Raw genomic sequence first — 27,036 nt, 5'->3', positions numbered from 1 at the left:
GACATTCATACAGCCAACAGACACATGAAAAAAATGCTCATCACCACCGGCCATCAGAGAAATGCAAATCAAAACCACAATGAGATATCATCTCACACCAGTTAGAATGGCAATCATTAAAAAGTCAGGAAACAACAGGTGCTGGAGAGGATGACGAGAAATAGGAACACTTTTATACTGTTGGTGGGACTGTAAACTAGTTCAACCATTGTGGAAAACAGTGTGGTGATTCCTCAAGGATCTAGAACTAGAAATACCATTTGACCCAGCCATCCCATTATAATCCTTTGGGATTATACCCAAAGGATTATAAATCATGCTCCTATAAAGACACATGCACACTTATGTTTATTGTGGCATTATTCACAATAGCAAAGACTTGGAACCAACCCAAATGTCCATCAATGACAGACTGGATTAAGAAAATGTGGCACATATACACCATGAAATACTATGCAGCCATAAAAAAGGATGAGTTTGTGCTCATTCTCAGCAAACGATCGCAAGAACAGAAAACTAAACACTGCTTGTTCTTACTCATAGGTGGGAATTCAACAATGAGATCACTTGGACACAGGAAGGGGAACATCACACACTGGGGCATATTGTGGGGATGGGGGGTGGGGAGGGATAGCATTAGGAGATATACCTAATGTAAATGACAAGTTAATGGGTGCTGCACACCAACATGGCACATGTATACATATGTAACAAACCTGCACATTGTGCACATGTACCCTAGAACTTTAAGTATAATTTTTTAAAAAAAAGAAAAACTAGAAATAAACTAAGTGTCACAAAAATTCTCATTATTGAAAATATGGGCAAAAATAAAGAAGAAAATATAGGAATATTATCTTCAGTATTTTTCCTATCCGTAAATACAATTTAATGGGATAATACTATAAATGCAGTCTTGTATTCTATCCTTTTAAGTTCACGAATGGGCTGATACTCAGCTGGAAAGCACAGTACAACCCTTTTAGTTCCGAAAATATTAAAATATTTCCACCGTGGTCAGAAATGATTGTCGCCCCAAGTTTGCTCATTTGCCCCTAGGAAACTTGCGTCAGCTCCACTACTGGACTTCCTTACATTTCATCAACTAGAGGAATATTTCTGACACTGCCAGACAGTTCCAGATGTCTACTCCAGCATAATGGTCAGAATCCCATATGATAAGTTGCACCTGTACCATACAGGTATACTATGTCCATGTAATTCATTTTTTAAATTATCACAATGCCTGTGTTATGAATATGCCATAATTTATTCAATTATGTTCTTATTATTGCACAATTAAGGTCTTAAATATATTTTCATTTTATAAATATCACTGTTATTGCTATCCTTGTTTCATTGTTTGTGAAATTGCAACTGGGTCACAAAAGGATAATACTGCTAAAGCACTTGATATATGCTGCCTAATCTCAACAATACTTTTAAAACGTGGCATTTGACTTGAAAGACACTCTGTAAAGCAAAGGAACCTCCAAGTCCAAAAGCTCCTGAAAATGTAAGAGCACTCCACTATAAGAATTTTCACAACAACTAAAATAAATATGTACTGGAATTTAACACTTAAGAAAACTGTCTTGTTAGATATTATTTCTTTCATTTGACAGTCAAAACAATTCTGTAGAAGTGGTATGACAGATATTTCCATTGGTAACTTGCTCAAAAACAATCAATTAAGAATTCATACAGCAAAGACTAAAATGAATCTTCTACATCCACGTGCATTTTCCCTATTCCATAGCCTTCAATTTGATTTAATATTGTATATCCACATTAGTTAATAGTAACCCTTTTCAAATGAGTGTAATTAGAGGTTTATTCTCATCTTTCACTTTAACTTTGACATTGCAGAAACAGCCACTAGGAGCTAGTATTGACTTTATCCAGATTATACCCATAATATCCTCAAAGCTGGGTGACCTCTATTCCATGCTCGTAAATGCACTCCAGTTGCTGATGAGTCTAGACAAAATGTCATGGTTTATTTTTATCTCTGACATAAGAGTTATTTTATCACTCCCATTCAACTTGTAGAAAATAAATAAAAATTGAGGTGCTCTATGAAAGAAAAATATGTTTAATAGTCCTAATGAACCCAATAGAGGGTATATTTATTCCCAGAATTATTTGTTTCACTTTAAGCGGAAAATTCATTTGGTCTCATCCTTCCATTCTGCCTCATCTACACAAATTGGCATCCTTTCATAACCAAAGCCTATATTCTTCTGCAATAAAAATATTCCTGATTTTTTTTTGTTTGGGGGGAATTTGATGCATCCCTTGACAACAAATCTGTTTCCATCCAGTTTTATAATGTCAATTTAGTTTTAAACACATCCCCTTATGCACTCCCAGGGTGCAGCATCTCTCTGTTACTTTAGACTTCAATCTGCTGCAGCTTTAGAGAATGCTATGGTTTGTCTGCAGTTCATGTTTACTTTTAGAGTTATATGACTTCCATCAGAAATCACAAATCTATCTTAACTCAGTTTAGACTCGTGTTCTGACAAAAATGTTTGTTCCAGGAGAGTTTCAATAAACATGTTGTGAAAGATAATTGAAGGAACTAATTTCCTAGGGCGGCATGACAGCCTTAGAATATGTTCATCCCTACCTCTCTGGTAGAATTTAAAGTGTCCTAGGTATTTGATTCATGTCACCAAACAATGTTAGGTGATGATTCATTTAAAGATAAAGATTATTAAATGAGTCTGATAAATAAAGAACAACCCCATAAAGAAAGATGAAAAGGTAATTGAACGAAAAAATGTTTGCAGAGGGAGAGACCTGCCATTCGTTAAGTGCATGCTAGGTTCTAAATCCTTCATGCAATCATAAAAAGTAGATATTACTACAATCCTCATTTTACAGATGACAAAACTGATCATATAAATAGCAGAGCCAAGATGTGAATCGAGGTCTGTTAGTTATAAAACCACTGATCTTTTCAGCTTTGTGTACTACAGTTCATATGTTGAATAAGCATGTGATCTGGCCTTAGTGGTAGGTTGCATTAATGCTCCCAACTCTCACTGCTTCCTATTAAGATGCCTTTTGTCATGAAACTTCATATGGCCCTATCACTGTGGAAAGAGGTACCCCTTATATCTCAATTCTAGTTCCAACATGTAACTTACTTTGGCCAATGGGATATTAATAGGCATTATGTAAGCAGTGGCTTGAAGAGCATTTGCAAGACTGGACTTGTGCAACAGGGAAAGTTCAATCATGCAAATGAGCACCAGCACCGTGAGAAAGACTCACTGGTCCAGAGACAGGATGAAAAACACATGAATCAAATCCACCCAGCTTGCACCAGGTGAGCCCAGTGAGTTGCAGGCACATGAGTAAATGTAGCCATGACCACCAGAACCATCCAGCCACACCATCCCCAGTTCAGTCACTTTGGTCAACCTACAGATCTGTGAAAATAAATGCTATTGTTTCAAGCCACTGAGTTTTGAGATGATTTGTTATCAACAATTTTGTGGCAATAGCTAATGAGTATACCTCCTTATACTCTATACCATAGGCATAAGGAATTAGGTTGTGATGCATGTTTTTCTTTTCTTTTTAATCCTACAGGTTGCACAACTTACAAAAGATTGAATATTGTTTCTATACACAGTTTAGGGAAATTTTTCAAAGAAATAATCCTAGAAGTGTTCCCTAAGAGTCTTTGAAATATTGAAATGACACAGCCATGATACACAATTAAACAACTATGAAATAAAAAGTCCCACTTAAAGTTTATAATGTTTTTTAATCTTGCTAGTTTTTCTTATTATTGCCCTTTTACTAACACTCAGGGTATGCTTCTATTTCATATATTCTTTAGTGGCTGCAGTCCACCTCTTAGAATAGGTCTTTGTGCACATGCACACGTATGTTTATTGTGGCACTATTCACAATAGCAAAGACTTGGAATCAACCCAAATGTCCATCAGTGACAGATTGGATTAAGAAAATGTGGCACATATACACCATGGAATACTATGCAGCCATCAAAAAGGATGAGTTTGTGTCCTTTGTAGGGACATGGATGCAGCTGGAAACCATCATTCTCAGCAAACTATCGCAAGAACAGAAAACCAAACACCGCATGTTCTCACTCATAGGTGGGAACTGAACAATGAGATCACTTGGACTCGGGAAGGGGAACATCGCACACCAGGGCCTATCACGGGGAGGGGGGAGGGGGGAGGGATTGCATTGGGAGTTATACCTGATGTAAATGACGAATGGATGGGTGCTGACGAGTTGATGGGTGCAGCACAGCAACATGGCACAAGAATACATATGTAACAAACCTGCACGTTATGCACATGTACCCTAGAACTTAAAGTATAATAAAAAAAAAAGGAAAAAAAATAAAAAATAAAAAAATAAAAATAAAAATAAAAAGAATAGGTCTTTGTGGCTATATATCAAACTTTTACCCATACTTGGAGACTTAGCTCCAATTTTCTCTCTTTAATAAATATTGCTATCAGCTAGCCTCCCTTTCTATCCTAATGACTTGCCACTAGCCAAAAATAATCTCTGTCACACAGTTTCACACAGTTTTCCATGGCAATTTATCTGCCCCTTTTTATAGCCTCTTAATGTTTTGCAGTAGAGTTTTGAGGTATTTTTGTGCATTCTAACCCATCTGCTATACAGTAGGTCACAAGCTGAATTGCTTCCGGAAGCCAAGATGAAAATGATGATTAAATAGAGCTGGCGAATGGCAATCAAGGGTGGTGGGGGTTCTAACGAAACAAAAGAGCATATCCCATCAGAAGGGAGAAAACTGCACTTGGGTCCACCTAGTTTTTGTCAACAGGAGAATATAAGATCAGAGTTGACAAATCTTCCAATTTTTAAGAAGATTAAAAAATTCACATTTTTATGTAAAATTTCCCAACTTTAGTGAAAATATTCATCTTAAAATATTGCTATGGTAGATTTCATTAGTGTTTTGAATTCGTTCTATTCCTGTAATAAAATTACATACCCACTTTCTTGGGGCAGAATGCAATACCCTGCCCCACTTAGAAAGGCATTGACTGTACATTGTACTCCAAGTCTAGCCAGAGTTTTAAATGTGCCACCAGTAGTATCTGATCACAAAATGAGAGACACATGAAGCAGACCTGAACCCTGACCTACAAGCAGAGTCACCCTAGCTGACCTGAAGACACATGAGCAAAAAAGTCAAATATGTGTTGTGTGCCGTTGAGATTTCCAGGGTTGTATTGTACACAACATTTTTGTGTCTAGAATCTGACTTTTAAAATTGGCCCTACATTTTAAGAGAAAAGTTAAAGCACAAAACATTCTGGTAACCAAGTTTCACTCACAGCCTCTAGGTCTCAACCTCCATTACCGGGAGTTTTTTGAAGTGTGAAACAGGTTCACTGTGCACTGCTTACCAGCTTGACTGAGGCTGATGAGACAGAATACACTCACATGTAACAAGTTACATAAAGCAGCTTTATTACTTACAGATAGACTGCAAGAGAAAACAGAAGCCTAGGATTTCCGCAAGGCTCAGAAAAGCTGCCCACAGCAGATGGATTCTCAACTGCACATGCCCCAGTTGTACCACAGATAACTGACCCCAAAAAACAGCCTGCCCTGGGTTTTATACACCAAGGTTGTGCAGCTCTCTGGGCTAAATCATTGAAGGATATCATGTTTCCAGTGGGAGATTGGAACAGAGCCTAGGCTACTCTGGCCAGCTTCTCTTTATCTCAGGATCTTACATCTTCAGCACATTCTGCAGTTATTTTTGAGAACTACAAGCAAGAAAGTGGGGAGACATGGGTTGGTCTAAGGACACCTGGAGAACTGTCCTACATGATAGGCATTCATAGTGAGTGTACTTCTATTTAATTTCCTTGTTTCTCGTCTTTGCAATATCAAACATTCTGTCCATTATAGGAAAAAAAAAAAAAAACCTAATGTTTTACCTAAGAACTGCCACTTTACATCAAATCTATTCTTTTGAAAGATAAAAAAACCTATTTTGCAGAATCAGATTATGGGCAGATCAATCTCAAAACGATGCTGAGTCATCACTAGAGTAAACTAACTTGAGTTTCCACACACTATTACATACATAAACCCTACAAAAGTAAATAGGACCCTTGAACGGAAATTTGATAAGCCTCCTCCTCATCACTGGCTTACCTCTATTGAGTATTCTGAAACAAATAGGAGCTATCTCATTTAGCAACAAGCTGACAATTCAAAGTTGGCTGCAGTACTAATCCTGGATAACTAAAAATGTCATGCATAAAGAAGTTTATTTCTCTCTCTAGAGGTTTGTTTCACTGTCCTGGCTGGTACACAGACTCATCAGTGTCTGAGGTCTTCTACAGTACTTTTCTGCCATCCTAAATGACACCATTATTCTCAAGTCAAAATGACTTACTACAATATCCACATTCCAGTCCACAAGGAGGTGGAAGGAAGCAGAGGTCGGCCTCCTTTACTTAAACAGGCATGACCTTGAAGTTGTACACAGCACCTCTGTTCACATCCTAAAGGCCAGAGCATTGTCACATGGCTCCTTGATGGCAAGGAAGGCTGGGAAATGTAGTTTTTATGAAAATGTTGCTACCCAGCTAAAGCTTTTCAACTACTATTGAAGGAGAGAATATATATTTAAGAGACAGTTAGTCTCTGTGTAACATTCAGATAAACATTTTGACAACTTTTTAAACATTCGTTCTGCTTTGGTCAGTGCATGTTAATTCATAAGTAGATCTGTATGTACATTTCTTTAATACGAATCACTTTTCTCCCTTACTTCCACTAAATAAATATTGAGGAAAGAGGTTTTAAGAAATATATTTAAAATAGGACCATAATTTTAGTCTGCCTGAAATGGTCAGAGGATTTTTCTTGCTACCACAGGATCAATATTGGGTAAACTTCATTTTGAAATAAAAAGCGTATGACTTTTACAAATGATACTCAGGCAGATGAACTGTATTTATTCACTACATGGTTAGTGGTCATCTATTTATTGAAGGACAGCCATGGGCAAGTCATTTTGTTAGGCAGAGGGCATATGAATACATAGCAAAATGCACGTGATCATTGCCTTCATGATATCATCCACATAATCACAAAATAGAAACATGATTACAAATGGAAGTAAGTGCAATTAAAGCTGATTCAGAGTGCCTGGCAGTATGTAGACAATGGGGATATGAAGATAAATGAGCCCTTAGAGACCACAAAAAGTTTCTCCTTTTGCACTCCAGCATTGACTCTAGCTCTCTTTGTGTATCTTTTGCATTGAGGGGAGACCTAAGGGATTCCCAAAAAACATGCCACTCAGAAAGTTAGCTTGTTAGCTTCCAGACACCACAGAGTTACACCTGTTAAGAGTGATGTATTTAAAAAAAAAGAGTGATGCATTAATATAGCAATTAATTTTTACTCTAATCTAGTTTTCGTAAAAAAAAAAAAAAAAAAAAAAAAAAAAAAAAAAAAAAAAAAAAAAAAAGCTGAGTAGCCTGTATGAATAATAGAAAACAGCTCAAGGATGTGTTTGTTCCAAATGATGCTCTCTGTTTCTCTCCTGGAAGTCTTATTGAACTGCCAAAATGATAATGGACTTCATTAAAAGCACTGCCAACAATTACTGCTCAGCAGAAATGAAGGAGTATGCTGGGAAATTGCCATTGCTGTGCCAAGATTCTGGGTCTAAAAAAAGAAACAGGTTTTCCTTTAAAGGAGAGTAAGGTGCAAAATGAAGTAGCAGCTCTAGATTATATGTTATCAAGGACTTTTTAGAGAACCATGGTTTCTGTTTTTAGGGTTTTTCATTGTACACACTAATATTTTTCTATGTTATTATCAGTATCTTATGACTACTACTCTTACAAAATCCCACTCGGTAGCCCCTGCCTCCTGTAATAGTTGCCCCTTTCTGTACTGTTGCCTCTACCATGACACCCATGGGCTCCAGGATGATATTCACTCAATTCTCATCTCTGCCTTTAAACCCACACAAGTGTCTGGCTCCTGCTCTCCTCCTCAGTGTTCAGCAAAATCGCATGACTTAAACAACCAAGAATTCCATGTTCTAACACACAATGAGCACCTGCTGGCCTCAATAAGGATAGTAGGAAGGGGGATTATCGCTGAAGTCAAGAGAACTTGTACAGTTTGCCAGGTCTCTGGGAATTTTGGTCTTCACAGTAGTAAAACATAGTTAAGATTGACTGACCCCCTTTACCTTGGGTAGATACAGAGAGAAATGTATCAGATTATTTCATTTTGGTCTTGCCATATGGAATATTAGATACCTTAGAAAATGGGACAACATGAGGAAAGCTGGACTGAATAAAGAAGTCTAGTTTAACTGAACTAATTATGTGCTAGGGTAGGACACAAGCAGGATGAAATTAGGATTTGTCTCAAAAGGGAAATGTGGAGGCAGTGTTACAGAGAAACTTCATCTACTTAATCACTCAACTCAAATCTAGACAATAAGGATTAAGTCTGGCTGTAAAGGTTAATCAGCTTTCTTCCCACGTCCCTCTTATCACATCCTCTGTGAGTCTTGATTTCCTCCTTTATGAAAGATAAATAGTAATGCTCACCTTTTAGGTTTATTGAAGGAATAAACATCAAAATAATAAAATGCACTAAGAGACAGTGTCTGGGATATAGTGTATGTTCAATAAATACTTTCCATGGAAGCTTATTGTGTGAAGTTTTTATTAGGTGTGCAAAAGAAAGAGTTGGCATAAAGGGGGAACAACATTTAAATTCTTGTCTTGGTGGGACCTTTCCTCTCTTTTTTGAGTACTTCATATTCAAGGACAAATACAAAACAGAAGCAAGAGACTCTAAGAATTATCTAGGGGTGTTCAAAACTTAGAAGGCAGTGAAGCACGCAGGCATGAAAGACCACAGGACTTTGAGGACAGTGCTTGAAGGAAGGACTTAGAAAAAGAACAGTAGGTCAGTGTTGCAGGGGGGGTCACTGATAACACATAAAAGGGATAAAGCTGGGTGATTCAATCTTAAGTGGCTTCCAACCGATCCATGAATGAGAATTACTCATGAAAGAAAAGTTAAAAGAAGCAAAATTAGGCAAGATAGATGAGAGTAGTGAGCAAGTGCCTAGCCATGTTAATGGAGTCAAAGTTTCATTTGGAGTTAAATCACATGTAACTTAACTCCTATTTGGGATTTCTTGGGCTTCTGGGTCTGAACGATCATTTTCTTCTTTAGATTTGCGGAGCTTTATTTAAATAGCTTCTGCCTTCTTTCTCTTTCTCTGCTTCTTCGCAACACCCATAATACGTGTATTTGTTCATTTGCTGGTATTCCATCACAGGCTTTCCTTATTCTTTTCAATTTTTTCTTTTTATTTCTCTGAGTAATTTCAAATGGACTGTCTTTGAGCTCACAAATTCTTATACTTTATCAAGGCTGCTGTTGAAGCTCTCTATGAAATTTTTCATTTCACGCATTATATTCTTTGGCTCTAAAATTTCTGCTTTTTTTTTTACGATTTACATCTCTTTATTGTACTTCTCATTTTATTTGTGTTTTTGCTTTTCTGATTTTATTTAGTCACTTATCCGTGTTCTCTTATAATTCACTAAAATGATTATTTTGAATTCTTGGGGTTTTTTGGTTTTTTGTTTTTTTGAGACAGAGTCGCCCAGGCTGGAGTGCAGTGGCTCGATCTAGGCTCACTGCAAGCTCCACATCCCGGGTTTACTTATGCCATTCTCCTGCCTCAGCCTCCCAAGTTGCTGGGATTACAGGTACCTGCCACCATGCCTGGCTAATTTTTTCTTTTGTATTTTTAGTAGATACGGGGTTTCACCATGTTATCCAGTATGGGCTTGACCTCGTGATCCACCCACCTCGGCCTCCAAAAGTGCTGGGATTACAGGCGTGAGCCACCACACCCAGCCGATTTTGAATTCTTTATCAGGTAGTTTACACATTTCCATTTTTAAGGTTACTGGAGCTTCATTTTATTCCTTTGGTGATACAATGTTTCCCTGATTATTTGTGATCCCTGTGGCCATGCATTGGTGTCCGCACATTTGAAGAAGTTGGTACTTATTCCAGTCTTTACAGATTGGCTTTGGCCAGCAAAGCCCTTCATCAGTCAGCCCAGAGATCATGAGTAGGCTTGTTGTTGTAGCCTTCAGGCAGGCAGGCCCGGTGCCTAAGTCTGCAGGGGATAATGATATGTCTGGGTCTGTGAGACCCAGTCTGGAGTCTGAGTCTGTAGGTGTGGCCTGAAGCCTGAGGCCACTGGGGCTGGTCTAGCATTAGAGAAGGCCTGGAACTCAATTTACAAGTGCCAACCTAAAACCTGAAGCCTTAAGCACAAGACTGGCACTCAGTTTCACTGGGACAGGCCTGGTAGTCAGGTCCACAACAAAGTCTGGTGCTCACTTCACTTTCCTACTCAGAAGCAGAGTATATCTTTCTCTGTGCCGTGCTGGCTAGGCCGAGGGAAAGTGTGACATGTATAATTTGAAACTGTCCTTCCTAATCTCTTCAATGATTCTTTTTTCTTAATTCTGTATTATACCCAGGTGCTATAATCTCTCACCTAAATTCCTTAGCTCTTATGAAGGTATTTTTACACAATGAGTTTTTCAAATTGATGTTTCTGCAAAATGATGAGCACAAACAATCCTATTCTGCCATCTTGCTGACATCACTAGGCTACATTTTTTTTATTATTATTATACCTTAAGTTCTGGGGTACATGTGGAGAATGTGCAGGTTTGTTACATAGGTATACACATGTCATGGTGGTTTGCTGCACCCATCAACCCGTCATCTACATTAGGTATGTCTCCTAATGCTATCCCTCCCAAGCCACACACCCCTTGACAGGCCCCTGTGTGTGATGTTCCCCTTCCTGTGTCCATGTGTTCTCATTGTTCAGCTCCCACTTATGAATGAGAACATGCAGTGTTTGGTTTTCTGTTCTTGTGTAAGTTGGCTGGGAATGATGGTTTCCGGCTTCATCCATGTCCCTGCAAAGGACAAGAACTCATGCATTTTTATGGCTGCATAGTATTCCATGGTGTATATGTGCCACATTTTCTTTATCCAGTCTATCATTTATGGACATTTGGGTTGGTTCCAAGTTTTTGCTATTGTAAATAATGCCACAATAAACATATGTGTGCATGTGTCTTTATAGTAGAATGATTTATAATCCTTTGGGTATATACCCAGTAATGGGATTGCTGAGTTAAATGGTATTTCTGGTTCTAGATCCTTGAGAAATCGCCACACTGTCTTCCACAATGGTTGAACTAATTTACACTCTTACCAATAGTGTAAAAGCATTCCTGTTTCTCCACATCCTCTCCAACATCTATTGTTTCCTGACTTTTTAATGATCGCCATTCTGACTGGCATGAGACGGCATCTCATTGTGGTTTTGATTTGCATTTTTCTAATGACCAGTGATGATGAACTTTTTTTCATGTTTGTTGGCTGCATAAATATCTTCTTTTGAGAAGTGTCTGTTCATATCCTTCACCCACTTTTTGATGGGGTTGATTTTAATTGGATTTAAAATCTCTCTCAAATATAAGGAGGTTCTTATATTTTGGTAGTTCAAGTAAAAAAAATCTATGAGTTGGCCGGGCGCGGTGGCTCAAGCCTGTAATCCCAGCACTTTGGGAGGCCGAGGCGGGTGGATCACGAGGTCAGGAGATCGAGAGTATCCTGGCTAACATGGTGAAACCCCGTCTCTACTAAAAATACAAAAAACTAGCCAGGCGTGGTGGCGGGCGCCTGTAGTCTCAGCTACTTGGGAGGCTGAGGCGGGAGAATGGCGTGAACCCGGGAGGCGGAGCTTGCAGTGAGCCCAGATCAGGCCACTGCACTCCAGCCTGGGAGACACAGCGAGACTCCGTCTCAAAAAAAAAAAAAAATCTATGAGTTAATTTAAGAATAGAAACACAATGTAACTGAACTGCAAAGAAATTTTAAAACCTTACATCTTAGGCTAAACTAAGAAAAATTTCATGTTCATATCAGTATGAAATATTCTGATCAGTTATTGATAACATAGAAGGGCTTCTAAACACTATTCATCATTCAAAGAAAGTGAGAAAGATTGTAAGAGACTTGGAAATCAAATTACTAAAGGAACTATTAGGAGACCATTTAGAAACTTTTTTTCCTAGAAAATAAAAAATCTTTGAGGTGTAGAGGATTTCTGAAAATCTTTTTAAATATTTTAAGTACCACTATATGGAAGAGAGAATATAAATTTTTCCTACTACAAAGAACAGAACTATGGCCAAAGATAGGATATTCATAATTAAAGAAATTGTCTCACAAGGTTGAACTTTCTAGTAATTTGAGTTGCGTCAAAATGGAATAGTCTTCCTGTGTACAAGTAGCGACGTCTTTGTCCCTGAAAGTTTTTTAGCATAAGCCCAGTCTCCATCTGCTAAGAACAGGATGGGGATTAGCAGAAGGAGAAGGGAGTCTAGAGTAGGAAAGAGGTTCTCTTGTATGAGCATCTAATTTTAGACCGAAAAATCCGCCAATTTTAAGGTCCTTTCATCCATGTATATTACTCCATATACCAAAAAAAAAAAAAAAAGAGAGAGAGAGATTTCCTAGTAATTAGCCTGATGATGTTCCCACAGTGGAGAAAGTTATATCCAACAATGAAGTCAGCACAAATTGAAACAAAATGGCCCCTGTGAGAATGCTAATTCAATACCTAAATAAAACTGTATAAATTTAAAAGTGCATAGTACTTATTTATTTTATTTTATTTATTTATTTTATTATTATTACTATTTTTTTTTTGAGACAGAGTCTTGCTCTGTCACCCAGGCTAGAGTGCAGTGGTGAGGTCTCGGCTCACTGCAAGCTCTGCCTCCCAGGTTCACGCCATTCTCCTGCCTCAGCCTCCCAGTTAGCTAGGACGACAGGCGCCCGCCTCCACACCCAGCTAATTTTTTGTATTTTTTAGTAGAGACAGGGTTTCACCATGTTAACAGGATGGTCTCGATCTCCTGATCTTGTGATCCGCCCGCCTTGGCCTCCCAAAGTGCTGGGATTACAGGCGGGAGTCACCGCGCCCGGCCCATAGTACTTATTTAATAAATTTTTAAGTGATATTTCTTGACAGACAAGATAAATATTTAAGTGCCAACTTTATAACCACAAATCTGTCTAAATACCATAACTTTAGAATAAGATACTTTGCCAATTTATAATGCAAATAAGGTATACAGACATACGCACATCCATGCATGCTTTTTAAGGAATTCCTTCTTAGAGTGTATAAATTTGTCTTTATAAGTAAGTGTTTATAGCTGAATTGTACAGTATTGATGTCTTTAAGCTTACTTTTGTCTTTTCCTTGATACTGCTTTTTTTCTTATACTATGACTATTTCATTGCATCAGAAACTAATATGTTTCAAATAGCACAACTAAATTATTTAGATTGTATTGATTATTTAATTTGAAGATGAGGGAGAAATGTTTTCACTCTTTACATAGAAATCAAATTAGTAAAGTCCCAATTAAAATCTATATATTAAAAGAGATTTAAGATTCATATCAACTAATTGCAATAGATGAGTCATAACTGGATCTTATTTAAACAAACTCTAAATATAACAGTACTATGAGAAAATTGAGCTCTGACTAGGTCTTATTTTTTCTTGGCATACTCTTTTGAACCCTTACCTTTTAGGAAAAGAAAATCTACAATATTTAGGAATAAGATTATATAATATCTGGTATTTGCTTCAAAATAATATGTGAATGAAAGAAATGGGGATAGAAATAAAACATGATGAGCAATAACTTGATAATTATTAAAACTAGGATTTAAACATATACAATTATTCATTATGCAATTATCTCCATTTTATATATGTCTGATAATTTTCATATTTTACAAATAAAGTCCAATCTCAGTTAGACATTTGTCTCCCAAAGTCTTCAACCAGCAACAATCAAACTTTCTTATTTCACCACATTTTTTCCAAACTCCTATATTTTCCCAAGTAAGTCAGCTCTCACCTCACACTTATATTCCTCAACCAGAAAAACAAAAGTCTTGCAGCTAACTAACCCCAGCCTGGAAACAGCACATTAAAGATTATTATTAATAATTATGCTTAGAGCCTATCCTTTGATATCTTGCTTCTCACACTAAAACATATAAACATATAAACATCAGCTAGCCTATGTGTGGTTCTCCTTGTATATCATTACACTAGGATATTTTAAACAAAGAAAATGTGTTACCAAAAATTTTATTATCAAAACAGCATCTAATTTATTGTGTGTGTATGCATGCACATACTCGCAGGTATGCGTGCATATATGCATCTGTACATCTTTGATCAAGAGGCCCAAAAGCTTAAATGAGAGTTGAAAAAATGAATACTTTTGAGAGCTTCTGAATTAAATAAAATGATAATTCAACATGGTGTAAAACTAACAAATTAGGACAATGATATAAAGTATAGTCTCTATTTGAATTTATCGCTTATAACCTAATTTTATCATCCTGCCTCTACTCTCATTCACTGTTCATGATTTACATATGGAAGACTGACTAATAAGAAAAATGTTATCAAATATAGGAAATAAGTGGCTATTTCTGGCTCCCACAGATCTTTAGTCATAGTTCCAGATTTAGGCTTGTGGCAATCTTGCATATCCTTAAACGTTGGGAACATGAAAGAATTATTATTCTAATAGATACCATAGACACTCTATTTGAAAGATACTCAAAGCCCTTTTCTTCTTTACCTTCCTCTATTGAGAAGCATTGAAACTGTTAAAATAATTGGTTTCCCAACCTACACTGTAGTGAAGAGTGGCTATGTGACCAAGTTCTTACTAATAATATGTGAATGAAATTCACTGTGGATGTCTTCTCTTTCCAAATTGAAAATGTAAACTCTCACATGAAGAAAGTTTTGTATTTTACCTTCTTCCTGCCTGGAATGTAAACATGAGCTCTGGATATGTAGCAGTCATTTTGTAACTAAAGGTCAAATAACATGCTAAAGATAGCAAAAAAGAAAGAGTACAGATCCATAACACATTGCTGAAGAGCTGTTTTAGACCTGGCTACCTGTCTCCAGATGAGCTTTATACAAGTAAACAAAAACATTATAGATTTAAGCAACTGTTAAGAGCGCTTTCTGGGTCTGTTTTTTGTTTGGGGGTTCATTATTTGGGGTTTTGGTGGGAGGGGAAGGGTAACATAGTCCTAACTTTTACACTACTATTCCTGGGAGCAAAATAGGTGGCAGAAGTTCAGAAGACTTGAACAGCATAAATATATGTAAGAATCTTGGCAGACTTCCGATGCTGACAAAGATGAAGTAACAGGAACTGAATTTACTCTTCCACTGAAACAACTGGAAAACAAAAACAAAAACAAAAACAAACAAACAAACAAAAAACCAACCCAGGTACTCACAGTCTAAGAAATATCAGTTTTCAGATACTGGACACCATTGATGCAGGACATTGATCTCTGAGAGAGGGAGAAAATATGAGGTTAGCCACAATGATTGCTCAAGCTTACCTTCTGGAGAAAGTTTCTAAGCCTCAGCACAGGAAAGAGAAACCAGAAGGAGCCTGGAGGTATCCTTGAGTTGGAGAGATGGAGCTGGGAGTCAAGGAATGGCAAAGTAGATACAGTTTAAGTGGAAGAATACTGGACAGCAGAGAGGTGCATACAGAGAGAACTCTGACAATCTCCAGAGTATTCCTCTCTAGTCTTCAGTTGAGTACCTACTAGGATATGCATATGAGGAGAACTGAAGCTGGGAAATAAGTCTTGCAGAAAGAAAAGAATCAATAATCTCCAAAGTTCACACAGGTTTAGGAATAACCCATATTTTCTTTTTTTTTTTTTTTTTTTCCTGAGACGGAGTCTCACTCTGTCTCCCAGGCTGGAATGCAGTGGCCTGATCTCGGCTCACTATAACCTCCGCCTCCCGTGTTCAAGTGATTCTCCTGCCTTAGCCTCCCGAGTAGCTGGGACTACAGGCATCCACCACCACTCCCGGCTAATTTTTTTTTTTTATTTTTAGTAGAGACAGGGTTTCACCATATTGGCCAGGCTGGTCTCAAACTCCTGACCTTGTGATCCACCCGCCTCGGCCTCCCAAAGTGCTGGGATTACAGGCTTGAGCCATCGTGCCCGGCTTAACCCATATTTTCAACCAGTCAGAGTGGAAAGCTTTGTAATGGGACATCAGATATACTCAAAAGAATACACCAAATTAGCCTTATATTAAGATTGTCTGGTCCCTACATTTTATAAAACTTACAAGCAAGCTTTGAAAGGATCAAATTGTTTCCAAATAACAAGTGAATCACAGAACAAAGCTCAAGAGTATCTAACACCCAACAAAATAAAATTCACAATATCCGCTATCTAATGGAGGGCAAGCATTCAAAAAAGCAGAAAATACAATCAATTATAATAAAAAAACAAATAGAAACATATTAAGAAATGACACAGATGACAGAATTAATAGATAAGAACATTAAAACAGTCTTATAACTATTACAGATGCTAAAGAAGCTAGAGGAAAAATTGATCCAATTAGATAGAGACACAAAAGGTATATATAAAAAGGGATCCAAATAAAACTTCTAGAATTGAAAACAATTGTGTGAAATAAAAAATACAGGCCAGGCACAATGGCTTACACCTGTAATCCCGGTACTTTGGGAGGCCGAGACAGGTGGATCACTTGATGTCAGGAGTTTGAGAACAGTCTGGCCAACATGGTGAAACCCTGCCTCTACTAAAAATATAAAAATTAGTCAGGCATGGTGGTGGGCAGCTGTAATCCCAACTACTCGGGAGGCTGAGGCAGGAGAATCGCTTGAACCCAGGAGGCGTAGGCTGCAGTGAGCTGAGATGGCACCACCGCACTCCAGCCTGGGCGACAGAATGAGGCTCCATCTCAGGACAGAAAAACAAAAAGTACACCAGGCGGTACATCAGGTTAGACAATGCTGAAAGAAATATTGGAGACAAAGCAATAGAAAATATCCCAAATAAAAACAAAAAGATAAAAAAGAGATGAAAAATTAACAGAGCATCAGCAAGTTATAAGTCAACGTCAAGTGCCCTAACATATGTATCATTGGAATCCCTGATGAAGTGAAGCAGAAGAAAGAAGAAGAGATAAAAATAAAATTGGAAACGTACTGGCTAAAATATTTCCAAATTTGATAAAAATTATAAATTAATATATTCAAGCAACTTAGTGAACTCCAAACAAAGAAACATGAAGAAAAGTATGCTGAGCTGCAATATAGCCAAATTGCTTAAAATAAGTGATAAAAAGAACTTAAAAAATCAGCTAGAAGAAAAACTACACATTACATACATAGCACTTTCTCTTAAAATTAGCCCTATATTAAGATTGCTTGGTTCCAACATTTTACAAAGCTTACAAGCATTTTCTTAAAACCAGAAATCATGATATTAACACCTCAATGAGCAGAAAGGTTGCAGGAATGATGTGGTCTCATTAGGCTGTTTTGGTGTAATTATGTCAACAAAAGCAGCAACAGCAAAAATGACAGATTATAAATAATGCTACCTCAGTACAACATATTTTCCTTGCATTATTCACTTAATCTATACAACAAACAATCTTACAGACAATGTAACTAAAACTCAGGTGGATTAAATAACCTTACTGGTAAAAAATCTGTAATATTAACGGATATATATCTACTTCCTCTTTTAGTAAGTACAAACTATGAAAATGAGTGCCAGGTTTATCTTTCTAAGCTTCTGTACTCATTTCTGTGCACTACAGACGCAGATGAAGAGTTACATATATGAATACTAGGGCCAACAATGAAAGTTATGTTTTGTTTTTCAATCCTAGATCCACTTTATTTTTTTATTTGCTTCTTTTCCAGCAAATATTCCTATCACATTTGAATGCTATTGGTACCAGAAAATTTACTACTTGAAACTGTATCTAATATTTTACTTTCACTTTTTGATTTAAATGTTTTTTAATAGTTTCACCAACAAATTATTTTTATAAAACTTACTGACCGTTTCTAGGATTCTAAAAGTCTCTAACTGTAACATGAGAATTTTCACATTTTTATGGCACATCTAGAGGCCATTGAAACTACAAAAAGAATGAATCAAAAGCATATTTTTAATCCCATAAAGGTAAACAAAAGACAACAGGAAAATGTTTATTTCTTCTTTAAAAAGGGGGAAAAAAATCAAAATGTAAGAGAATCATTCAGAGGCAATGAATTTGTACTTTAATCCTTAAAAATATAATACTAACAACTTTTTCATCTAAGATTATTTACTTGGGCAATTATGATATCCAAGTCATTCATTATGAGAAGCTGAGATAATCAAAGTATCCTGCTTTGAATTATTTAGCTGCCACAAAAAGTGAGTTGTTCAGTTAAAAAAAAAAAAAATGTCTAATTTCTCACTAACACAACCTACAGGTTCAGGAACTGACAGTTAAAATCTAGTCCTAAAAGTTCTGGCCAAGGTATAATGAGCTCCAAAAAGCAGAAAGCCCCAGTTACCATGAGGCCAAGTCACTAGGTAACATCTTCAGAGGTAAAGGGCTCTGTTGTTTCTCTCACTACCCCAAATTATAAAGATAGGCTGAGTTCTTTTCTCAGCTACTGTCAGTAGCAAAGCTAGACATGCCTAATAAAAGAGGCTCTGAGAAATACCATACTAGTAAATTACTTATCTACAAGGAATTTAATTTTCTATCACTTGAGAGTGAAATCATTTTTTTAAATCGTCTGCAAATTCTAGAGGGATTAATTTTTTTTTTTTCTTTTAAGACAGGGTCTCACTCTGTCTCCCAGGCTGAAGTGCAGTGATGCAATCACAGCTCACTGCACCTTCTCTCCTGGACTCAAGTGATCTCCCCACCCCCCACCGCCCACCCCACCCTGCACTTGGTCTCAACCTCCTGAGTAGGTGGGATGACAGGCATGCACTACCACAGTGGGTGGGCTATTTTCTTTTTTGATTATTTTTTGTCGAGATGAGGTTTCACCATGTTACCCAGGCTGGTTTCAAATTCCTGGGTTCAAGTGATCCTCCTGCCAAGGCTTCCCAAAGTGCTCGAATTACAGGGATGAGTCACTATGCCCGGCCAAGATTATATTCTTAAGCTCTTTCTAAATTCCTAAAGGGATAATTTTCAAACCATTCTCTCAATTTTAAAGTGTCATCAAGCATGACCTTGATGACATACAGAAAAGTAGCTTTTCTTTACACATTTCATATTAGCAATTTATAGCTTATATCTCTGGGGGATTTTTAATCAAAAAACATTAACTGAAGCCTGGTCATTGTATTAAGCTTTGAGATGTATTATCCTGCCTTACCTTATTGTCCACAGCAATGGCTGCTGTGCATTCAGTCCTTAGAAAATTCTCTAACCTCCTGTCCCTACATCAATTGCAAGGGAAAAGGAAATCCTCATCCTGGGTTTATATGGGGAAAGGTGTAAGAAATTCCTTATTCACAGAAGATTTGTTTTAGTCCATTTTGTGATGCTTAATAGAATGCCACAGACTGGGTAATTTATAAACAATATATACTACTTCTTATTCTAGACGTCAAGTTTAATACCAAAGTACCAGAATCTGGTGAGCATTCCTGCTGTATCATCCCATGGCAGGAAATAAAAGATCAAAAGAACACACACATCCAAGAAAGATGGGAGGGGTTGGGAAAAGGGGAATGAACTCATCCTTTTCTTAGGAACCCACTCCCTTGGTAACCACATTAATCCATTCATGAGATCAGAGACCTGATGACCCTGCTAATCACCTCTTAAAGGTCCCATCTCACAACACTGTTGCACTGGGGACTAAATTTCCAACACATAAACTTTGAGAGATGTATTCAAACCATGCATAGCAAGGTTCCAATATTTTAAAGTTTTATTTATAATTTTGCTGCTTTAAAATTAGAAACAGCATTGCAAATGTTTTTAGTGGTACAAAGAAAGTGAAAACAAAGTTGCTTGGCAGAAGAAATGATCCTTAGGCCAACTAACCTTATCTCCTCCTTTTTCATGTATCGATCCAGGGACTGGTATATTAGTCTGTTCTCACACTGCGAATAAAGACATACCTGAGACTGGATAATTTATGAAAAAAAAAGAGGTTTGATTGACTCACAGTTCCACATGGCTGGGGAGGCCTGACAATCATGGCAGAAGGAGAAGGAGGAGCAAAGTCACATCTTACATGGTGGCAAGCAAGAGAGGATGTGAAGGGGAACTTCCCTTTATAAAACCATCAGATCTCATGAGACTTATTCACTATCATGAGAACAACACAGGAAAGACCCACCCCTATGATTCAATTACCTCTCACTGGGTGCCTGTCACAACATATGGAAATTATGGGAGCTACAATTTAAAATGAGATTTTAGTGGGACCACAGCCAAACCATATCAACAGGGTTGATTTTCCCACAGTAATAAAACTAGTTTGAAGCAGAATCTAAAGGCAATTCAAGTTTCTGAGCTAGAAGCCTCATACTGTTTCTCCTCTTTTTTTTTATTTCAGATATGAATCCTGCTCTATAAAAAGGATGTTGAATATATATTTTATCATAGTAACAGCTGAACACTATATATTTCCAATAACAAGCAACTGAAAACAATAACAGTCTAAATCTTGGTAAATCACAAGTTGAGAATCAAATCAAGAACTCAATTCCTTTTACAAAACAAAAAGAAAGAAAAAATCACCTTAGAATATACTTAATCAAGGAGGTAAAATATCTCTACAAGGATAACTCAAAACACTGCTGAAAGAAATAGATGACACAAACAAATAAAAATCCATCCCATACTCATGGTTTAGAAGAATCAGTATCATGAAAATGTACGTATGTCCCAAAGCAATCTACATATTCAGTGCAATTCCTTATCAAAATACCAACATCATTTTCCACAGAATTAGGAAAAAAATCCTAAAATTCACATGGAGTCAAAAAAGAACCCAAATAGCCAAGGCAATTCTAACCAAAAAGAACAAATCTAGAGGCATCACATTACCTGACTTCAAATTATAATACAAGGCTATAGTATCAAAACAGCACGATATTTGTATAAAAGCAGATGGATAGCCCAATGGAAGAGAATAGAAAACCCAGAAATAAAGCCAAATACTTACTGACAACTGATCCACAGGCATACGAAAACATAAATTGGGGAAAGGACATCTTGTTTAATAAACGGTGCTGGGAAAACTGACTAGCCACATGTGGAAGAATGAAATTGGATCCCCATCTCTCACCATACACAAAACTGAACTTAAGATGAATTAAAGACTTAAATCTAATACCTAAACCATAAAAATGCTAGAAGAAAACCTAGGAAAAACTCTCTGCATGTTGGCCTAGGCAAAGAATTTATGACTAAGACCTCAAAAGAAAATGTAACAAAAACAAAAATAAATAAAAGGAACCTAATTAAACTGAAGAATTTCTTCATAGCAAAAGAAGTAATCATCATAGTAAAAATGCTACAATTTACTCATGCTACTCATGCTGAAGAAGAAAAAATAATTAGAGGATGTGCAGTCTTCTACTTGGAGAATAAGACAGGTTTCTCTGAATGCTATGAAGAGGATTCATCTCTACTTTCAAGGACCAACTCAAGTCCTACCATCATGCTTTGCAGACAAAATTCACAACTCTTCCATGTTCTTTGTTTACTCCTCTATTATAACGATCACTGTCCTGGCTGATTTTTCCATTTGTTGAATGAGTGGACTGGCTTCTCCCCTCGAGTGCAAGTTCCTTGAGGTTAGGACATGGTTCTCTTTTTACGATTTGTCCAAGAATCCCTATCATGGGCTTCTTGCCTACTAAGTAGTCGGTAAATGTGTGCTGAATTCAGCTAACGTGAATTTTACTGGAAGTTATTCTGTTGTTTTACTTACTACAAGTAGAAAAGCAAAGGAAAAAGAGTAAAAAATAATAATAACAGAAAAGAAAAGAGAGACCAGGGAATAGGAAAGGAGAGGAAAAGAGAAGATAGGAGAGACAAGAGGAGAGGGAAGAAGTAGTAAGGGAGGAGGAAGGGAAAAGGAAAGAAGAGAAATTAGGGCTACTAACGTCAAAAGGCATAATTACTTCTACATGACATTGCCAGCTAATATTTCTTTCCCTTTTGTATCTTAGAGTAAAAGAGATTAGGCTTATCTCATGAAACTGACAAATCAAACAAAACAGAGCCTAATTTCACTTTTAATATACTTTATAAAAATCTAACATTTCATTTGAAGAATAAAAGGAGAAATCTCAAAGTTTAAATTAATGATTGTCTACATTAAAATCATCTACAATAAAAGTAATAAAACCACAAAATTTCAATTTTTATAATGTTTCTGTATTATTTCTATGTATCTATTTTTCTATAGCTTTATATTTTACCTTTACTGCTTTATTAATATTCTTGTCTGATAACATCACATGGGAACATAGTCGGCCTGGGATTGGGTAGCTTCATTTGATAAGTTACATTGAAAGGCGATGGCTACCACATACCCAGTGAGGCACTGTAGTTCCTTAGCAGGCTAGATTTAGGCATAGTTAGCACATGCCATCCTATTCACTTTGAGAATTCATGTTTAGAATCCTCGTAGAGTCTTAGAGAAATCAAACCCATATTGTGCTAGCCTCGTATAATGAGAAGAGGAAGAAATGATGGGAAGATGCAACAACCAGGCCACTGAAAATGAAATGAAATGACAGCAAATTAGCTGTTTTGAGGATTTGGGGATTTTTAAACTATCTACAATATTGGTTTCAATGAGTGAATTTGCTTTGTCTGAAAGGATTTTAGCAAAACGTGTTTTGATTGTAGTGATTAATAAATTAAAGCCAATATAAATCAGTTGTCTCCTAAATTCTCTAATCTCTATGAAATCAAGGAAGTCTTTATGTACAGACATACAGAAAAATCATTTGTCACCATTCACAAAAATATTAAGAAAATGGTTGTAACAATTACCTAAATTCCTAGCTTTCTTATTATCGATTCTGCTGTACATGGTTCTTTAAGACTTTAAGAGCGCATAATTTGTAATATCTTTTTTCCCTATAAGATGTTAAGAGTTTCAAAATGCCTCTAATCACCCCAGTACTTCCCTGACTCACCAACCTTGGCCTATTCTTCAGTGAGTGGGTCATGATGCTGGGGAAGAGTTCCTTGCCGAAACACAACAAACGTTCTTCAGTTAACTGCTATTTACTGATCCACTAATGAATATTTGGGGAAGGACCTTGGTCAATGCTTTTCAAAGTTTAACGAACCTAAGAATCACCAGGGGCGCACATTAAAACTATAGATTGCTGCCCCCTCATTCCAATTTACTGGGTCTGAAGTGGGGACTGGGAATTCACATTTTAAATAAGGACACCAAGTAAATCCCATGATAAGTCACTTCCAGACAAAACTCTGAAAGTGATGCTGACTTTGGAAGAGGAAAATGTTGAGGAACTCTTTAATACAGTGCAAAATGTCTATGAGAAGAACGATGAATTCAAAGGTTTAGTTGGAGGCACTTGACCTTTGAATCTGGAATAAGCTTTGCTGATGAAGGTAAGATAGCCAAAAAAGCAGCAGCAGATGAAAATTGTCATGAGCTCCCCTCCTCAGCGCCTTCTACATTTAGCCCTACAGACTAGCAGTACCCTCTTTCCATTCTCTATCATCCTCCATATTCACATAGCGTCTGGACATATATCGAAGATTGTCATCACATAGATTTATAGTTGGGGACCAGATTTCAGTTCATGCTAGAAAAGTTGAAAGCATTATGGAAAATTGGTCTAGATAAAAAATAATTTGAAAACAAAAAGAAAGCATGAAGACAGAGAAAAAGCCTGAGCCTGGAGTGAGGCCAAGATCCTGAACATGCCAGTGAAGAATTAATGGAGAGGGAGGTAGAGAGGGCTTCGCTTTGCTGCTGTCAGTTGGACATTCCATCCAACTGCCCCTGAAGTACATTCCAGCCCACTGAGCATGCTCAGTTCATATGACTGACTTTCACTAAGTATAACAATCAACAAGTTCACCAGAAAGCCTTTCCCAACATCAGGACACTAAAGTGACCACAGAAAACCATTCCTGAATTTGTGATCAATGGACTCAAGTTTAGGGAGAGGAGCACCTTTGGTCTACAACTATGGTTTGAATCCCAGTCTCTAATTACTTCTTTCCCAAATACTCTGGTAATCAAAGGGAAATATTTGGTGAGATGCAGCCATTTTGTTGGTTAGCAGGAGTTCAGACACAAGAAAATGTCATAGTGGTAGAATACAGTACCAACCTCAACAGCAAGCCCATCGCTGGAAGCTCCCAGACCATTGTGCCAATCAAGTGGAGGAGGCACTTTCATTTAGAGAGGCTTATGTGAACCTTATATGAGAAACTTGCCAACCTGCCTGTTTGATTTTCTAGCCTTACTATTTCGAATACTTAGGTGCTATCTTTTAGAGACCCTGAAACAGCCAAGACATGACACCCAGTACAGAGGAATTCATAGGTAAGCATCATCAGATCCTGAGAAGTCAAGGCTCTTCCCTGTGTTTTGTGTCTGTGGAATTATAGGCATATATGAGGTCTGGGGGTGGTGCGTCATTGTGGGAGGTCTGTACACCTCAAAGGATTTATGAAACGGTATGCAAAATACATAATAAAGTTATGCTGATTGTGAAGGATCAATAATAGACTGGAAGCCTAAGGGATGGTTGTGCTTTAAAATTTATAGTCTACCTGAGGAGAAAGTGGCTACATATCAAAGAAAGGCAGTTTGTTATTTAATTTTAAATACTAGAAGAGTCCTTTGGAAGTATTTCTCCCAATTTCCAGGTATGGTTGCCTTTCTGCTTTGCCAAAAAGATTGCCCTAAATGAGTATATTGTTTGGTTTGGAAATTCATGAGAAATCTTCATCTCCAAAAGCATTTCTCCTATCAACTTGCCATGTAGCTTGAAATTGCTCAATTCCTTTGACTCCATTTTTTTCCAGTTTTCTAGAGTGCATTATTCCAAAACATATATTCATAGAAAATGCAAGTCAAACACATTTAGGTCATTGTCAGAAAACAGGACATGGGGATGGGACAAAAAGAGGGAGTCAGCAGGCACAGGAGAATAGATGGAGTTGAAGAGGGCATGGAAAAAGAAGATGGGAGAGGTACTGAGGGGAGGACGAGTGAAAAATAAACAGCTATGTTGCACCCCTGCCTTCTAATGCTCAAGTCAGGAGTGAGAAATTCAACTCATTGACACTTAGAGCTAAACCCTGCAAGAGATAATTTACAAGGCAATGCCCACTTGCCTAGAGGGATGAAGAGGAATCCAGCATCTTTTATCTTCCCTTTCACATTTGATTCAGGTTTAAAAAATAATAATAATAATTGAGCATCTGCTAGTTTCAATTATGTCATGGATATGAATAAAACAGTTCCTGCCGTCAAAGAGCTAGCAGTCAAGGGAGAGAGACAAAGAGAGAGAGGATAAATGAATGAATGAACTTTCTGTGTTGATTACAAAATAATTAATAGGAGGACATTTCAGCACATATTTTAATTCATATTTTTCTGTACATTTTAGAGATGTTTGGGGATATTAACCTCACTCTTGGCATGCTGAACAAGGAAGATATTGTTAACAAGGTAGGGAATGTAGAAAAAATCTTTTTCCCTTTTTCAGTCTTGTTGTTGCAATATTTTGTATATATTTTTCTTTGCCTCAACTTTCTTATTTTTCTCTGGCGAGTCACATGGCATTCAATTTTTCAGTAAACACTGTTGTAATGAAAGTCATTGTAATGTTTAAGCAATGATATTTAGCATTTCAAGAATCACAGTATCTATGTCTAGAAAATAGCAAAAAAAAAAGTTCCTTTTTATAACTTTATATAGGCAGATGTTGAAAGGTGTATGTCAGACTTACAAACATGTGGATGAGACTGTTTCCTTTATAATTTGAGGGTTGTTACAAAAATCCCTAAAGCTCTTCCCTGCTCATCTATAATGCTATTTCACAGCTAGAAGTTTACCTAAGAATTGAAGACTTTTCACATTTCAACAACCTTCTGTAAAATAAAAGAAATAACTGCCCTTCATCGAACACTTACCTGGGAAGGAAAATGCTAGATATTTTCCAAACAACAGTGTATTGTATAATATTCACTCCCCAGAACAATTTTATCAGGTAGATATTGCTAGTTCCATTTGATAACTGAGAAAAAATTAGGCACAGAGAAGTTACACGACTTGCTCAACTAAGAACAGAGGACTATATCCAAAAGCAAGTCCATCTGACTCCAAAAAAATGTTCCTAATCATTATTCAGTGTTGTCTCCATGTGAAGGGCAGTGCCTATACCTTTGTCTCTTAATTCAGTGGTTCTCAACCCTGACCACGTACTAGAATCCTTTAGAGAGTTTTGAGAAAATATCAACACCCAGGCCCTACCACCAGGGATTCTTATTGGATCAGTCTGTGAAAATCTTGAGCATTTAAAGCTCTTGGAGGTGATCCAAATATTTAGGTATGGTTGAAAACCATTACATTAATCTCTCAGTAGAAGTCACCTTTCCCAAAGAGCACTCTTTCTCAAACATTGGGAATCACTTGGAGAATAACCTCCGGATCCCAGAAGCACTGAAGAAGAATTTCCAGTAAAGGGATCAGAGAATACATGTTTTTAAGAAGCACTTCCTATTTATTTTATGGTGAGTCTAGTTAAAGAATAATAATAGCCAGCATAACCAAGAGGTTAAGGTGCCAGCTAAAATTCAGTCTGTTGGTTTCAAATTGTAGCATCAGTACGTAATACTAAGTACATTAAGCTCCCTGAAGCTCAATTTCCTGATCTATAAAATGAATATATTTGTGGTACCTAACACAGGGACTTGTGAGTATTAATAAAATGTTCCAGATAATGAGTCTG

General features: G+C 37.0%; 1 protein-coding gene and 1 long non-coding RNA gene across 2 annotated transcripts in view; one reads left to right on the top strand and one right to left on the bottom strand.

Moving 5' to 3' along the window:
- The window catches only part of LOC126956462 (uncharacterized), a 43,672-nt gene extending 19,568 nt beyond the window's left edge, over window positions 1–24,104 (bottom strand). Inside the window, exons 1-2 of the long non-coding RNA XR_007726384.1 lie at window positions 23,230–24,104; window positions 15,490–15,546 (exon numbers count right to left, since the gene is read on the bottom strand). This is a non-coding gene — a long non-coding RNA (uncharacterized LOC126956462). The remainder of the gene's footprint in view (window positions 1–15,489; window positions 15,547–23,229) is intronic.
- Window positions 24,101–27,036, top strand: part of MROH2B (maestro heat like repeat family member 2B) — a 75,347-nt gene continuing 72,411 nt past the window's right edge. The window contains exons 1-2 of the mRNA XM_050793403.1: window positions 24,101–24,620; window positions 25,693–25,754. Coding sequence (XP_050649360.1) covers window positions 24,593–24,620; window positions 25,693–25,754 — 90 coding nt within the window. The 5' untranslated portion in view covers window positions 24,101–24,592. The remainder of the gene's footprint in view (window positions 24,621–25,692; window positions 25,755–27,036) is intronic.

Source organism: Macaca thibetana, chromosome 6, assembly GCF_024542745.1.
Source record: "Macaca thibetana thibetana isolate TM-01 chromosome 6, ASM2454274v1, whole genome shotgun sequence".
Taxonomy (NCBI): Eukaryota; Metazoa; Chordata; class Mammalia; order Primates; family Cercopithecidae; genus Macaca; species Macaca thibetana.
This window is presented reverse-complemented; position numbering and strand designations above follow the sequence as displayed.